This window comes from Odocoileus virginianus, unplaced genomic scaffold (assembly GCF_023699985.2).
Source record: "Odocoileus virginianus isolate 20LAN1187 ecotype Illinois unplaced genomic scaffold, Ovbor_1.2 Unplaced_Scaffold_5, whole genome shotgun sequence".
Lineage (NCBI taxonomy): Eukaryota > Metazoa > Chordata > Mammalia > Artiodactyla > Cervidae > Odocoileus > Odocoileus virginianus.
In genome coordinates, this window is record NW_027224267.1 from 2,455,541 (window position 1) to 2,470,486 (window position 14,946).

The 14,946-nt window shown below is 50.5% G+C and overlaps 1 protein-coding gene across 9 annotated transcripts in view; it reads left to right on the forward strand.

The window, feature by feature from the left end:
* PIGG (phosphatidylinositol glycan anchor biosynthesis class G (EMM blood group)) overlaps positions 1–13,507 on the forward strand; it is a 38,813-nt gene extending 25,306 nt beyond the window's left edge. For 6 of the 9 annotated variants that reach the window (XM_070462412.1, XM_020901365.2, XM_070462414.1 and 3 more), the window contains 5 exons: positions 1,132–1,589; positions 3,703–3,894; positions 7,326–7,635; positions 9,928–10,091; positions 13,078–13,507. In XM_070462412.1, coding sequence (XP_070318513.1) covers positions 1,132–1,589; positions 3,703–3,894; positions 7,326–7,635; positions 9,928–10,091; positions 13,078–13,291 — 1,338 coding nt within the window. In that variant the 3' untranslated portion in view covers positions 13,292–13,507. Of the gene's footprint in view, positions 1–1,131; positions 1,594–3,702; positions 3,895–7,325; positions 7,636–9,927; positions 10,092–13,077 lie in introns of those variants that run through there. The other 3 variants (XM_070462413.1, XM_020901366.2, XM_070462418.1) reach the window with 2 other exon arrangements.
* The last annotated feature ends 1,439 nt before the right edge of the window (positions 13,508–14,946 follow it).

A 14,946-nucleotide genomic window follows, 5' to 3' on the forward strand; every position in this document is an offset into this window, starting at 1 on the left:
GTAGGCACAGTGCTGGTGGGAGCTGAGGAGAGGGCCCACGCTTCGTGGGAGCTGACGGGACACACTCATAGCGGCGAGTCTCCCAGGCCCCTGAGCATCCCAGCTTCACACACTCACCTGTATTGTCAGGCCTCATGCCTTCTTTCTCAGTTGGAGAGACGGAGTCCCTGGGACTGTGACCAGGGGCCTCTCTAGAGTGGCTGCAATGAGGAGCAAGCGGCTGACTGACGGAGATCAAGAAGAAACTCAGACCTCATCCTCATTCTGCCTCGGAAAGTGCAATTTCCTGTTCTAGACTTTCTTGCAGCCTTTGGCCTCTGACACCTTCTTTCATCAGCTGGTTGTGGTGGCGGGGTGGTGAGAGAGACACAGGCAGTCCTGGTTGGTTCACAGTGCCTAGGGCCCGAGGGACCCAGGGCAATGACTCCAGGCCCCAGAGGGCAGCTCCCGGTCATGGGGCTGCAGATGCCCACCCCTCCTCATGGGCCGGTGGCTGAGGGAACACGTATGTTGTCATTTCCCACACATTTCCCTACCTGCTCAAGCGTGAGGTTCCCCAGAGGAGTTAATTCTCCAGGGCTTGACCAGGTTCACCATGTCACCATCATGTACTAGGTGCACACAGTTAATAGAATGAATACCAACTAGTATTAATTGATAGCCATTGAGTCCAAATCTTAACTTAAAATGCTTTACATTAGTGTATTTAAGGGCTAGTAATGTGATACCCTACCTTTGTAATGGAAACTCTGGATTTCCAACAAGTTCATGGAGAAGCTAGATGTCTGGATTGGTGGAGTATGCCCTTGGGGTTCTTTGGTCTCGAGTGGTGGGCCATGGCTGTGAGCGGCAAGGACGGGATGTGAAGGACGGGCTCAGAGCTCTGGCACTGCCGAGAAGGGGGGTCCAGACGTCCTCAGTCTCCTTGTCCCTCAGCTGCAGGCTTGCTGTCCAGGGCAGGGTCACCCTGCTGTCCCCATGTCCTCTGGTTTACCCAGGGAGATGGGGTGAAGTGGGTGCTGGGCGTGAGGAGCAGCAGGTTATCTTCTGTGAGTGAGCACTGTACACTCGTGCAGCAAGAAGGTGGACTATTCAGATTCCTCCTTACAAAACTCATTTTCCTTTTCACAGAATCCACCTCAGTCCACCTCAAGGTGGTCAGAGTTAGATCTTCTCAGCTTCTTGGGAACCGTGGGCCACGTGTTGAGTCTGGGCGCAAGCAGCTTCATCGAAGAGGAGCATCAGACCTGGTATTTCCTCATCAACACGCTGTGTTTAGCTCTGTGCCACCAGATCTACAGAAACTGCTTTCTGGGAGACGACTGTGCCCCTCAGCGTTGCCCACACATGGGAGAGGAGTTTGACGGGGTCACGGTGGCCCTGCAGGGCAAGCGTGCTGGCCCTGAGGGGTGGGAGCTCAGCCGAGTGCCCGCGGACCCCTCCTCCCTGGAAGCCCTCAGAGGCCCTGAGCGGTGGATGGTGCTGGCGAGCCCCTGGCTGGTCCTGGCCTGCTGTCGGCTGCTGCGATCCCTGAACCAGACGGGTGTGCAGTGGGCCCACCGGCCCGACCTGGGGCACTGGCTCACCAGGTGAGGGCGTGAGTTGTGGCCTTGGGCCAGATGCTCCAAAGACCTGTTTTTCCTACTCAGGATAGAAATGGTCTTTGAAGTCTGAAGAAGTAGAAGACTAACCCATGAACTGAATTGAAAGGTGAATTTATTTGAGGCTAGCCTGGTAGTTTGGTTTTTCATTGCCGAATCACTGTAAGTGTTCCTGTTTGAAAACCAGTGTTTTATAATGATCACTGCAGCAGGATGTAGTTCGTCACTCACTGCCCTGTCCCCCACGGTGCGGGGCTAGGGCGACAGGCTGAGCGGGAGCCCTGTGCCCCTGCCCCTCTCTGTCCCCCTGCCTCCCCCACCCCCCACCCCCAGAGGGGCAGCTGCATTGGCTGGAGCCTGGAGGCCTTCAGCTGCTTCTGAGGCCTCTCATGGGTGGCTGGGTAACCCAGTGGAAAGTATAGCAGGTACAGAGGGCTGAAGTGAGAAGAAACTAGGACAGAAAAGACCAAGATTTGGCTATATCATAAATTTTACTGTTGATGAAGTCTTAAGAAACAACTCAAGTAAGAGCACAGCAAAATGAAAAAATATTTCCAGGAGAGACCAACAGAGGTCACTATCGTATCACCGGGGAGAGCTTTAGAACTGTTGGCAAAATGCAAGACTCACAACTATAGTAGACACACTCCTAAGGGAGGGAGTCCCAGAGGAAAGATCAGGGAAAGGCACGCTCCCGGCTGGTGATTTGGCAGTGTCAAATCAGATTGCAGTTTTATACCTGGTGAGGATTTGGCGAGCACCAGAGCACCCTGGGACCACACACTGGCACAGTCCTTTTGGATAAGTCCTTCTGGAACTGTACACCAAAGGCTGTAAGATTATTTATTACTCTGGCCAAATAATTCTTATGGTAAATTCCTCCCCAGTGATAACAGTACTAGCAAATCTTTGGCAACCACGGTAACCACAGGTAGCATTTTTCAGCTACTTGCTGTGTTGCCCACTCATTCCATTTTCACAGCAGCCTTGAAAAGAGCGTACTGGCCTGTCCCTGCTTGGGGTGTGAAAGCAGAGGGGAGCTGAGGTGTGGCGGGCAGAGCCAGAGCTTGTGAGGGTGAGAGCGCCAGGGCAGCACGATGACCTTCTAATTTTCCTGGGACATTGCAGCACTGCAGGAGGACTTGGTGGTTTCCATCCCCAGATGCACTAACAGGCGTGCATGCAAGGGCACACCCACCACCCTTGCCCCCTCTCCAGGGTGTGGCTGTGTCCACTCCTCAGTCTGGACCCTCCCCCAGCACACTGGCCCCCTGCACCTTTCCATCGGGGCATGACTCTCCCAGTCCGTTTGTGAGGAGGCTGCAGTTTCAGTGATTCCTCCTCCAGAACAAAGCCTGCAAGAGGCACCCAGAGACACCCAAAATTGCCGCCTCTATGCTGTGCTTTCCATTCGTGACAGTTATCCAGGATCTGCATGAAGTGCAGCTTGCAAAGCAGCAGTGGAGGCCCCAGTGTAACCCTGTCACCATCCCCAGGACCCATGCCCTGACACTGGCCTCCTTTCCCTTGCATCTTTCCTAGTAGTTTTTCCATGTGGTTTGTATGCATCTTGACTCATCCACTTCACAGGTATTGAGTGTTTGGGCTTCATGACCATGAGCTGCAGTGAACAAAACGGGAAAGCCCTGCCGCCCAGGACAGCTCACCGAGGTAGCAGGGGGCATGGGCAAAGGCCAGGCAGAGAGACAGCTGTGACAGCCGTGTGCCCAGCCTCTCTGCTGGGGCACCTGCAAGGGGGCAGACACTCCCGAGTGATTGCCTCTGCACTGACAAGTGAATGGAAGAGGATGGTGCCAGGACATGTCTCCTGTGAGCGGGTGCGTGCTGGTAACCACACCGTTTGCCCAGAACCTCCTCACCTGTGGTTGGGGAAAGCTAGGCAGCCCCAGAAAGGCGAGCCAGCAGACAGTGTTGCCCTGACCCATGCAGAGCTGATGGTGGGGACCAGTTGTGAATGAGCAACGAGAGTTTGGGTTAACAGCCCTGTATTTGTTCCATTCTTAGAAAGCCACATGTGTAGATCCATAACATCACTAGTTGTCCTTGATAGTAATTTCTGGCATCTTCCATTTCATTCCAGCTCTGATCATAAGGCTGAACTCTCTGTTCTGGCCGCACTTTCCCTCACCATGATTTTTGTGTTGGTTCAGAAGAGGTGCTCCCTCACATCAAAAGTGGCCATGGCGTTTGGCCTGCTGGGCATCTATTGCTACCGGGCCGCCATTGGAAATGTGCTGTTCCCATGGCAACAAGACAACAAAGACATTTCAAAGTAAGTGTACTAGCAGACACAAGCACTTGTTTCTAGACCTGTTGTGATGTTTTATGTACTAAAAATGCCATGCAATCTTGAGAACATTAGAGTTGGGTTTTTGTGAATTGTGATTTTGTCAACAGTTACTGAGACACCTCGGTGAGCCAGTTCTGTTAGCCTCTTTTTTTGGTAGGAGAGAGACAAATAACTTGGAAGTAAGGTCACTGAGGTTTTTGTTTTTTTTTTTTAAATAAGGGATTGTTTAAAAATAAAGAATTTAAAGGATTTCATTTTGCTCCACTAAGAAGTAACTAGTAATGAGGGTAATAATGAGTGGATACTCCTAGCAGTTGGGGGTGAAGCATGGCAGAAAGCCCAACTTTTCCATAATTTACATGAGCTCCTGCAGCTGGCTCCTGCAAATTGTCAGTACCACTTTCTGCATGTCACAGGGCTTTCTCTGTTTTTAACAGTCACAAGGGTTGGGGCGAGCAGACCCTGTTTTGGAAGACTATTCATAAAATGTGTTAAGAATCTTGATTTTGTCCAACCCTCTGACTTGGGTGTACTCTTAGAATTCATCTCAAAGATACAACCAGACATGAAGCAAGAGACTGGGATTATGGGTGTGTTCTCTGAAGCATTACTTACAGTTGCACATAGTGAAAAATGAGGTGATTGGCCAGCAGCTATGGATGAGTCTCTGAGGTCTATGGGTCTTTCAGGTCTTTAATCCATTTTGAATTTATGTTTGTTTGTGGTATGAGAGAGTTGTCTGGTTTGATTCATTTACGTGTAGCTTTCTAGTTTTTCTATTGAACAGACGGTCTTTCCCCCATTGTATATTGTTGCCTCCTGTGTCATCAGTTAATTCCCCACATAAGTGTGGGTTCATCTTGGTTCTATATACCATTCCATCAATCTATGTGTGTGTGGTGTGTGTGTTTGTGCCTGTTCCTTACTGTTTTGATAAGTGCAGCTATGTAGTATGGTTTAAAGTTAAGGCTTGTGATGCCTCCAGCTTTGTTCTTTCTCAAGATTGTTTTGGCTATTTGAAATCTTTTGTGTTTCCTTACAAGCTGTAAAATTTTTAAATTACCTGTTCTAGTTCTGTGAAAAATACCATTTGTATTTTGATAAGGATTACATGAATATGTAGGTTGCCTTGAGTAGATGATCGTTTAACAATATTAATTTTTCCAATCCAAGAACATGGTACGTCTAAACATGTCTTTACATCACTTTGTGCTTTCTTCAGTTTCTTTCATGAGTATCTTACAGTTTTCTGAGTATAGTTCTTTTATCTCCTTCTTAGATTTATTTCTAAGTGTTTTATTACTTTGACGTGGTTGTCAGTGGGATTGTTTTCTTTTTATTAATGATAATTCATTGTTACAGAAATGTAAAATATTTCTGTATATTGATTTTGTATTATTCAGCTGTACTGAATTCATTGATGAGCTCTAGTGGTATTTTGGATTTTCTATGTATTATATCATGGCATCTGCAAACAGTGACAGTTGTATTTCTTCCTTTCCAGTTTGGAGTCCTTTTATTTCTTTTTCTTATCTGACTGCTATGGCTAGGACTGCCAATTTTTATGCTGAATAAAAGTGGTGAGTGGACATCCTTGTCTTGTTCTTAGTCTAGATCTTTTCACCACTGAGTATGATGTTAACTATGGGCTTATCATATATGGCCTTTATTATGTTGAGGTATGTTCCCTCTATGCCCACTTTCTGGAGAATTTTTTAAATCATAAATGGATGTTGAATTTTGTCAGAAGTTTTTTCCACATCTGTTGAGGAGGATCATGTGGTTTTTATTCTTCAGTTTGTTAATTTGGTATATAACTTTTATTGTTTTTTGGATAGTGAACCATCTTTGCATCCCTGGGATAAATCCCACTTCCATCACAGTGTATGATCCTTTTAATGTGTTTTTGAATTTGGTTTGCTACTATTTTGTTGATGATTTATTATCTGTGTTCATCAGTGATGTTGGTTCATAAATTTTTGTGTGCAATATCTTTGTCTGGTTTTGATATCAGGGTTATGCTGGCCTCATAATGTGAGTTTGGAAGCATTCCTTCCTCTGCAATTTTTTGGAATACTTTGAGAACGATAGGTTTTCTCTAAACGTTTGGTATTGCTTTGCTAGTCAGAGAAAGAAAAGCAAGTGTTACCCTCTCTGAAAATGTGTCAGGGTGAATTTTGAGAGCTATGGCCAGATTGTTCGGGTGGCCAAGAGGCACAGGGGGCACACCTGGAAACAGGGCCTATCACCTGATGTGGGGAGTCGAGATGATGCTGAGGGCCTGGCTCAGGTGACAGCTGGCAGGCCTTCCTGTGAAAGGAAGGTCAGGTGGGGAGGGCGTGGTGATAAGACACCTTAAAGGCTGTTTATCTCAAAGTGTATGTTGCTTATATATAGGATCTGAAAAATGATGCACATGAACTAATTTACAAACCAAAGGGTGATATATAAGTAAATTCTCTTTCCTCTCGGATGCACCTTATTTCAGCATCACTTGCATCAAGATATGGATCACTTCCTTACCTTTCATGGAAGACAACAGTATGTACCTTGTTGGTGTCTAAAACGTAGACCAGTGCAGCCTTTCATTAACCTGCACTGCCTGGTTCCCATTCTTCCTGTAAAATGCTTCCACTCCCCACCCCATTTATCCTGATTCTAGATGCATCCTGGTTCCAGGTCCATCCTGATTCTAGACTCCCTCCTGGTTCTAGATCTGCCCTGATTCTAAAGAACTTCCCTGATTCTAGGTCTCCCTAAAAGCTGTTTCTCTCCTTTCAGTCCCCTCAGGTGCTGCTCTCCATCGGTGTTCTGGAATCCTCTGCATTTAACTCCTGACTTTCTCCTCCACTCTGAAGCCCAGACCTGGCTGGGGTGGAAGGCCTGGTTTCAGTGGTTCTGGACATCCAGGCACAGCTGGGTGGTCAGGGCCAGAGGGGGACCCTTAAAGACATCAGTGGTGCTCTCCTTCCTGCTCACTGTCAGCCTGCCCAGTGTCCTCCTTGATACGGGACCCAGCCCCTTTCTTCTTGAAATGTCTCTGATTACTTGGGCCTTCGAGGATTTCTCCCTCTTTGACCTTATCCTACTGCAGCATTTTTTCAAATTAACTATGCAAAGCAGGTGAACAGATCTTTTGGCCACAAGTGATGGCTCTGATCTTTCACCCAAGTGATCCTTGGCCACATGAGCACGATTTCCTGTCAGCCGGCAGGCCTGCCAGCCTCTGGGGGTCCTGGGGGGCTGATGTGCACAGGCAGACACCCCTACTTCCACAGAGACCCCCGCGGTGGGTGGGTCCCAAAGCTTGTATTGTCACCTCAGCTCAGTAGACACATGGTTTTTGTGAGAAAATGCGTATTGGGTTTTTTGCAGCTGGTGCTAATGAATCTGACTTGTTTTGCTTTCTTTAGGGGCATTACCGAGGCTCGTTTTGTTTATGTCTTTGTCCTTGGCATTCTGTTCACGGGCACCAAAGACTTGCTTAAAACTCAAATCATTGCTGCAGACTTCACGGCCAGGACTGTGGGCCTTTGGGAGATATACAGTGGGTTAGTTCTCCTGGCAGCGCTGCTCCTCAGACCCCACAATCTTCCTGTCTTGGTGCTGAGCCTCGCGATCCAGACCATCATGACTCAGTTCATCTGGAGGCCCCTGAGGCACAATGTAACTGAGGTCACTGTGATGCATTACTGGTTTGGGCAAGCATTCTTCTATTTTCAGGTAGGTTTTCATCATTATGGATAGAAGACTGTTAATTTTTATGTTGTTTATCTTTTAGTTTTTCTTTAAGAAATGTTTACCATAAGCTGGGAAGTTTAGTGCAAGAACTGTTGGCATGGCAAGGTGAATTATGCTTAAATCATACATATATTTATAAGATAAAGTACAGTTAGTTATTTAAGAGAGGCGTGCTTGGTGGCAGCATGCAGCTGCTGTGCGGGCCTGCTTCCCGCGGGCAGTCAAGGGAGCGAGTGCTTGGCTCTGTCAGCTTTGCTGGTGACTGCTCTCCCTGCTCCCTGGCTCCCAGCACTGGGCGCCGCTGGGGCTTCTCTCGGCTGTTACTCTCTTGGGACCCGTGCTTGTCGCGTCTCCTCTTCAGTGCTGAAGGGCCCATAGAGGCAGACCCAGCCATCTCCAGGGCAGACCTCAGGGTGCAACTGTGTGCTTGGGACAGCACTGGACAGAGCGTCCAGCTCCTGGCCTTGGAAGGACCGAGTTCCACCTCACCCTTCGGCCCTGCCCTTGACCTGTTCCCCGTACCCGGAGTGCAGCTCACCAGAGTCTCCCACTTGCCCCCGGTGGCACAGCAGACCCTGCCGCCTGATCAGGAACGTGCCCACAGGCTCCCTGTGAACTGAACAGTTCTGCCCAACGCTGAGGCCTCAGTGTCAGGAAGACTGGCTGCAGGTCATGCCCCCAAGCAAGGAGACAGCCTCTTGACATTCAGTTTGCTTCTCTGCCACATGTGGCCTCATCCCACGGCAGGACAGGAAGCTTCCATGACAGTATGTGATATTGGCACATCTCAGGCACTGCCCACAGGCAGCCAGAGCACATGTGTCTGACAGCCACGGGTGTGCCTGCAGCAGGCACCGTCAAGCATGCTGCAGGGCCCTGAGGAGCAGAAGCAACACAGGCCCGCCCTCTCACGGCAGGCCCCACACATGTCAGACGAGCGGGCGGGTGTGTGGCCTTCGGAGCACGGGGCGCCCCCGGGGCCTCTCGTCTCCCCGCCCGCAGCCCTTCCCTCGGGACGTCCTTTTCTCACTGTCGGGTTTCCTGGCAGGAGGCTCACAGGCTCACTGACCCTTTCCCCAGCCCTCAGCTCACTGACTCCTCTTGGCCCAGGGTCAGGAGCGTAGTGCCCGGTTGGCATCTACAGCCCTCCATGGGCCCGTTAGTGTCTGCCTCTAGACCACGCCTTCTCCCCCCACCCACACACACAGCATCAGAACTGCTGAGAACCTAGTGACCTAACACAAGGGAAGGCCCAGAGCGTGCGGGCCGCACCTTAGGCCAGTCCTCCCTGACGGCAGAGTCGGCTTTGGCAGGACCTCCAGCAACCGCCTGGGGTCAGAGCCACTTTTCCGTCATCAGCCTGCCCCCCCTCGCCATGGCATTTGAGATTCCTGTTCTTCCTTCTCCTCCTCTCAGCAGCTCCGAGGTCTTCTCAGTTTCTAGGGAGACAATCATACCGTCGCGGGAGAGCCCAGACAGATGTGAGCAGAGGGGGTCATGGGGAAGCTGCACAAAGGAGGTTGTTTTCAAGGGATGGGCCAGCGGTGGACAGTGAACACAGCGGGAGTAGGTGTGGCCTGAGATGTTTGGGGGTCGGCACCACCACCCAGTGATGGCCCACAGCCAGGGGAGGAGGCGGTGCGCTTCACCCAGCTTGGACCCATGTCCTGGGCCATCGGGTAGAAAGTTCCTGGGAAGGGCCTTCACTGTGCTGGGACAGACATTTGTGCTGTCAGGCCTATAAACAGTGCAAGTGTCTTAGAAAAGGCCACCAGCATCAGTGAAGACTGAAAGGTGGGGGGCCAAACCTTGGGAGACCCTCACTTGGATTCAAAACCCCGCCCTTCCTGGTGGGATGAGCTGTCCTGTTAGTGGCCAGGATCTTGGGCCTGACTCTCCCTGTACTCCCTGACAGCAGTGTCCTGCTGCTCCTGTAAGCCATGTGGCAACGCCGCCCTTAGCCCCTCGGACAGGGTCCCCGAGGAGGGAGGAGGGAGGTTAGTATACCTGAAGTTGACAGAAGTTTGGCACTTTCCACACTCCATCGGCAGACTTACACTGTATAGTTTCTCAAAGGCGAAAAACATTCCACTTGCTCCCCAAGCCTGGGAGTGAGGCAGGCAGGTGGAGGGCCGTCATCCAGGGTCAGCCCCAGAGCCAGGAGTGAACAGGCAACGGGGCTCCTGGGGCCATGTCCCCACAGCTGGCTCTCATCTTCCCTCGTGGCCGTGGTACAGGACCAGCCGCATCAGCACTGCTTCTGCCCTCCTCCAGGGAAACTCCAACAGCATCGCCACTGTGGACATCTCAGCAGGCTTCGTGGGCCTGGATGCCTACATGGAGATCCCAGCCATGTTCCTGACGGCATTTGCGACATACTCGGGGCCTGTGCTGTGGGCCAGCCACCTGGTGAACTTTCTGACCTCAGAAGCCAGCAGGTGAGGCTCCTCATCTTTAATCTGACGGCAGGTTAACGCCTGCTCCCAGTAACTCAGAGGTCTTTTTCATCAGCTTTCTTTTCCTGAAATAAGAATGAACAGTGCACAGTGCGTGGCCAGTGTCGGGCATGGGGCAGCTCTGTGTAGGGACAGCTCAGACCTCCCTGTTGGCTTCTTCTAGAGCATACCAAGTTGGGTCTCCAGTTGGACAGGATGGAAAGCCCCTTCTCATCTCATCTTCTTGCTGGGGACCTGGTTGGGGCCCAGGGAGGGAGGTGTCCACTGGGGACAAGAAAGCAGGAGTTCTCTCATTCTCACAAGAGCTAGTTCTCACCTCCCGGATCCCTACTGGAGAGGGGAGCCTTAGATGGTCCCAAGGGGCTCCCCGTGGGGCTATGACTCTGTCAGCCTGTCCTGCCCCCATGGAAGCTGACGGTCACCAGCCCCAAAGGCTCCTTCCTGTCAGACTGACAGGGCAGCCCACCATGCTGTCCTGCCCAGCACATCCATCTGTCCATCCTTCCCCTGCCTGTTTACTCCACAGAGTGCCCACCGCCTCACATTCCGTGCTTCCTTCCTTGTTTCTACATCACTCCCCTCCGAAAGGGGCATCATGAGGAAGGGCCTCCAGCTTCCGTCCACATGCTTACCTGGGTGCCCAGGCCACCTGGCAGTGTGCGGCCTGAGTGGTGTGTGGCAGCCCGCTGCTGGGCCACCCTCATCAGTCAGGCAGGGTGCTGGTGTTGCTGCCTTGGGCTGTGGACCCCATGAGGTGCTGGAGTGTGAGGAGTGCAGTGTCTGTACGTCAGGGCTCCCTCAGCGCCTCTGAAACCCTGACATGCTCCCCTTCACACACTGGGCAGTTGCGCTGGTCAGGAAGGCCCCAGGGGGACCCTTCCAGCCCAGGGGAGGGTGAGCTTCCCGTTTCCGCCTGCCTCAGGGCCCCTACTTCCCTACCCGAGAGTAGCACAGGCCTCACTGGGTGACTGCTGACCCGATGTCTGAACCCCACTTCTTTGGCCTCCATCATGGGTTCTTCTCAGTCCCACAGGTTCACCCCCAGACCAGGTCCTGAGACACAGGCCTTAGGGAGCCTCGCCCTCTGTCCCCACGCTTGTGTCCCCGTGGACGTTCAGGGTGAAGGTGAGCGTCAGTGTGAGGCTGGCGAGACTCGAGTAGGACTTTGGGGAGGCTCCGGCCGAGGAGAGAGCTCCTGCTCTGAGGCCGCAGGCTTCCCAAGGATGGGACATCCCTTCAGGTGGCCTTTGGGATGTCTGTGGACAGACTTCCCCTGACTCATAGCCACTGCTGGTCTGGTCATCCGCACCTGTGAGCTGGGTGCCTGCCGGTGGCCGTGGAGGGACATGGGATGGGTGTGTGGCCTGGGATGTCCTTCCGTTAATCATGCTGCAGGTGAACCCTCCCTGGCTATGAGATCGCCCCTGAGCTGTGGGTTTGCTTGGGTCAGGAGGCTGGCAGGTTCCTTCACACATCTGGGCCATGAGCAGGTGAGGTGTGCACCCCCTGCCCTGGAGGGCTGCCTGCTGTGGTACCAGCTTGGCACACACCACGTCTGTGACTGCAGGCCAGCCGAGGAGGTGGACAGGGCAGGTGAAGGCCTGGCCATGAGAGCCGTCTTCTGTGAAGAGCAGCTTCCCTGGTGCTAAAATCACAGCTTGATTTTCCTGGCACTTGACATCTATTACACTTGTATTGGAGAGAAAAAAAGATGTTAGCATTTTTTTTAAGTAAGTTGAAAGCATTTTAGTCAGTTGGGGAGGGTTGTATGATGATTTCCCTAATTAAGGAATGTTTCTCTTTTATTTTAGAAAAAGTTTTTCTCATTCATTTTCAGTCAGATTTCACTCATTGTTTCTGTTTTTATTTTTCCAGTAAAATCAGAAAACTATAACCAGACTAAAGTGGTAGAAAAAGAAATTTTTTTTTTTTTTTATTCCTGGGTCAGGAAGATCCCCTGGAGAAGGGAATGGCAGCCCACTCCAATATTCTCTCCTGGACATGGACAGAGGATCCTGGGGGTCTGCTGTCCATAGGGTGGCAAAGAGTCGGACACAACTGGGCAGCTAACACTTTTTTTTTTAAGAAGGAGATGATTTTTCTAAATTTTTTTTTTTTGGCCACATCTGGTCTTAGTTGAGGTACATGAGCTCTTTATTGCAGCATGCGGGCTTCTCTCTGTGGCACATGGGTTCTGTAGTGTTCTGTAGGCAGGCTCTCCAATTGAGGTGCGGGGTCTTCCTGCCCCACAGCATGTGGGATTTTAGTTCCCCAACCAGGGATCTCAGCCATGTCCCCTACATTGGAAGGCTACGTTCTCAACCACTGGGCCACCAAGGAAGCTCTGAAAATGTATTTCTAATGGCTCAAAAACTAGGCCCTGGGTAGACCATGCCTCTCTACTAAGGAGCTGGCTTCTGTTCTGGAGCTTAGCAGTGGGGACAGCCTAGCTGGTCCAAGTTGCAGGGCCTCCGTTCATCCCCTCAATAGCAAATTATCTTATGCTGAGGTTACAGGAACTGTCTTCTCACTGGGGCTGTCACTATGGAAGGAACCCAGTCAGAGTCTTCCAAGTGGGTCACGTTCCCCATGCATGACATTGAAACCCAAGCAAGTCAGTGTCCGGAGTTTCCCTACCTCCCTGTCTGGTCTAGAGGGCCATGGGGTCAGCAGGCTCCCGCTGAGCACAGATGCCCTGGCACTCCAGGAGGGCAGCGGAGCCTGTGCCCAGGCCCATCCCCGGGGATTTCCCATGCTGGGTGTCGGGACCGAGGCCCCAGGAGAGGGGGAGGTGATGCCTCAGGCGCAGCTCTCCGAGAAGCCCTGCCTGAGGGACTGGGTCCCCAGTGGGACCCAAGGCTGGGCTTGACTCACTCCAGGGCTCGTGCTCGCGTGGTTGCATGTGTGTGCATGACTCACACAGTCCAGAGCGGCGTGCTCTAACGCACGTTTCCCTTTTTGTCAACAGCAGCTCCGCACTGAGTCGTGCTTGCTTCTGCTACGCGCTCATCTGTTCCACTCCAGTTTCTGTGTATATCGTTTTGGTGACATCCCTGCGTTATCACTTATTTATATGGAGTGTGTTTTCTCCAAAACTTCTCTATGAGGGAATGCATCTACTCATCACAGCTGCTGTCTGTATATTCTTCACAGCCGTGGACCAAACCAACACAAAGTCTTAGACTGAGCTATTAAGACACTGGAAAAATTATATATTTTTAAACTCTTTTATTTACTTCATGGGTTTGTGTCATGCAGGATATCTGTTTAAATGCAAGATTATTCTTTTAAAAAAAGATGTGAATTCTATAAGGTTGATGAATAGCTTCAATTTCTTTGACTACTGTACTTGAATTTAGATTGAGTAGTAAGTAGTTTTAAAATCTCATTTTAAAATACTTAGTTGGGTTATGCCTCATATTTCCCTGTTGACAATCACTCCAGGAACTTCTGAGCTTTTAATTTCCTCTGGATAAGTTACCCGAATATATGTGTTTAAATTGAAGAATACAAAGTTTCCAGGTTTGTTAGTGTCCAGGGATTCTGTGGGACGAGGCTCACCTGCTGCCAGGGTCCCCTTGCAGAGCTCAGGGCCTTTATGATCCAGGAACCACCAGGGGCCCCAGAAGCTTGGGTTTATGTGGGCTATATCTGTCAGCATTTATAGCATTTAAAATTAAAATTAAGACATTTAAAATAAATATATTCAATTAAAAATAAAGATATAAATCATTTGCAACACCAAGTACTGTAGCCCACCAGGCTTCCCTGTCCATGGAATTTTCCAGGCAAGAATACTGGAGTGGGTTGCCATTCCCTTCTCCAGGGGATCTTCCTGACCCAGGGATCGAACCTGGGTCTCCCACATTGCAGGCAGATTCTTTACCATCTGAACCACCAGGGAAGCCCCTATTGCATGTTAATATACCATTTTAAAGAAAAATAAAGGAATCAATGCTGAATATTCATTGGAAGAACTGATGCTGAAGCTCCAATACTTTGGCCACCTGACTTGAAGAGCTGACTCATTGGAAAAGACCCTGATGCTGGGAAAAATTGAAGGCAGGAGGAGAAGAGGGCAACAGAGGATGAGATGGTTGGATAGCATCACCGACTCAATGGACATGAATTTGAGCAAACTCCAGGAGATAGTAAAGGACAGGGAAGCCTGGTGTGCTGCAGTCCATGAGGTCACAAAGAGTCAGACATGACTGAGCAACTGACAACAACCAGGATGGAGGCTTGTTGCAAGGAGAACCAGCCGGGTGATTAGAGAGCTGCAACTTTCAGGCCTGCCCGCTAATTCCTGGTGAGTCAATCACTATTGGCCAGTGACTTAGTTAATCATGACTATATAATGAATCCTCCCTTAAAAAAAAAAAAAGGAGTGCCTTCTTACCCTTTTTGAGAGTTTCCAAGTCAGAGAACCAGGAACGTTCTATGTGTCAGCATGCTGGGCCCCCAGCTCCACAAAAAAAGAAGACCTTTGTTAAGGACTTTGCCCTGCATGTCTCTTCATCTGCTTCTTAATTCATATCCTTTAATATCTTTTAATAGTAAATCACTAAACTAGTGAGTAAACATAATGTTTCCCTGAAGTCTGCTAGCCATTCTATCCAATTAAGGGAAGGACCAGAGGAGAGGCTCTTGGGTGCCTCTGATTGACAGTCAGTTAGTCAGAGGCTCCGGCAGCAACCTGGCCCTGGGTTTGGTGTTGTCGAAAGTGGCAGGTGGGAACTGATTCTATCTCTGGGTTGATAGTATCAGGACTGAGTGGGATTCTCGGACTCCGCACAGCCACAGAGAGCTGCTTGGTCAGCTCCACACGCAGTCATTG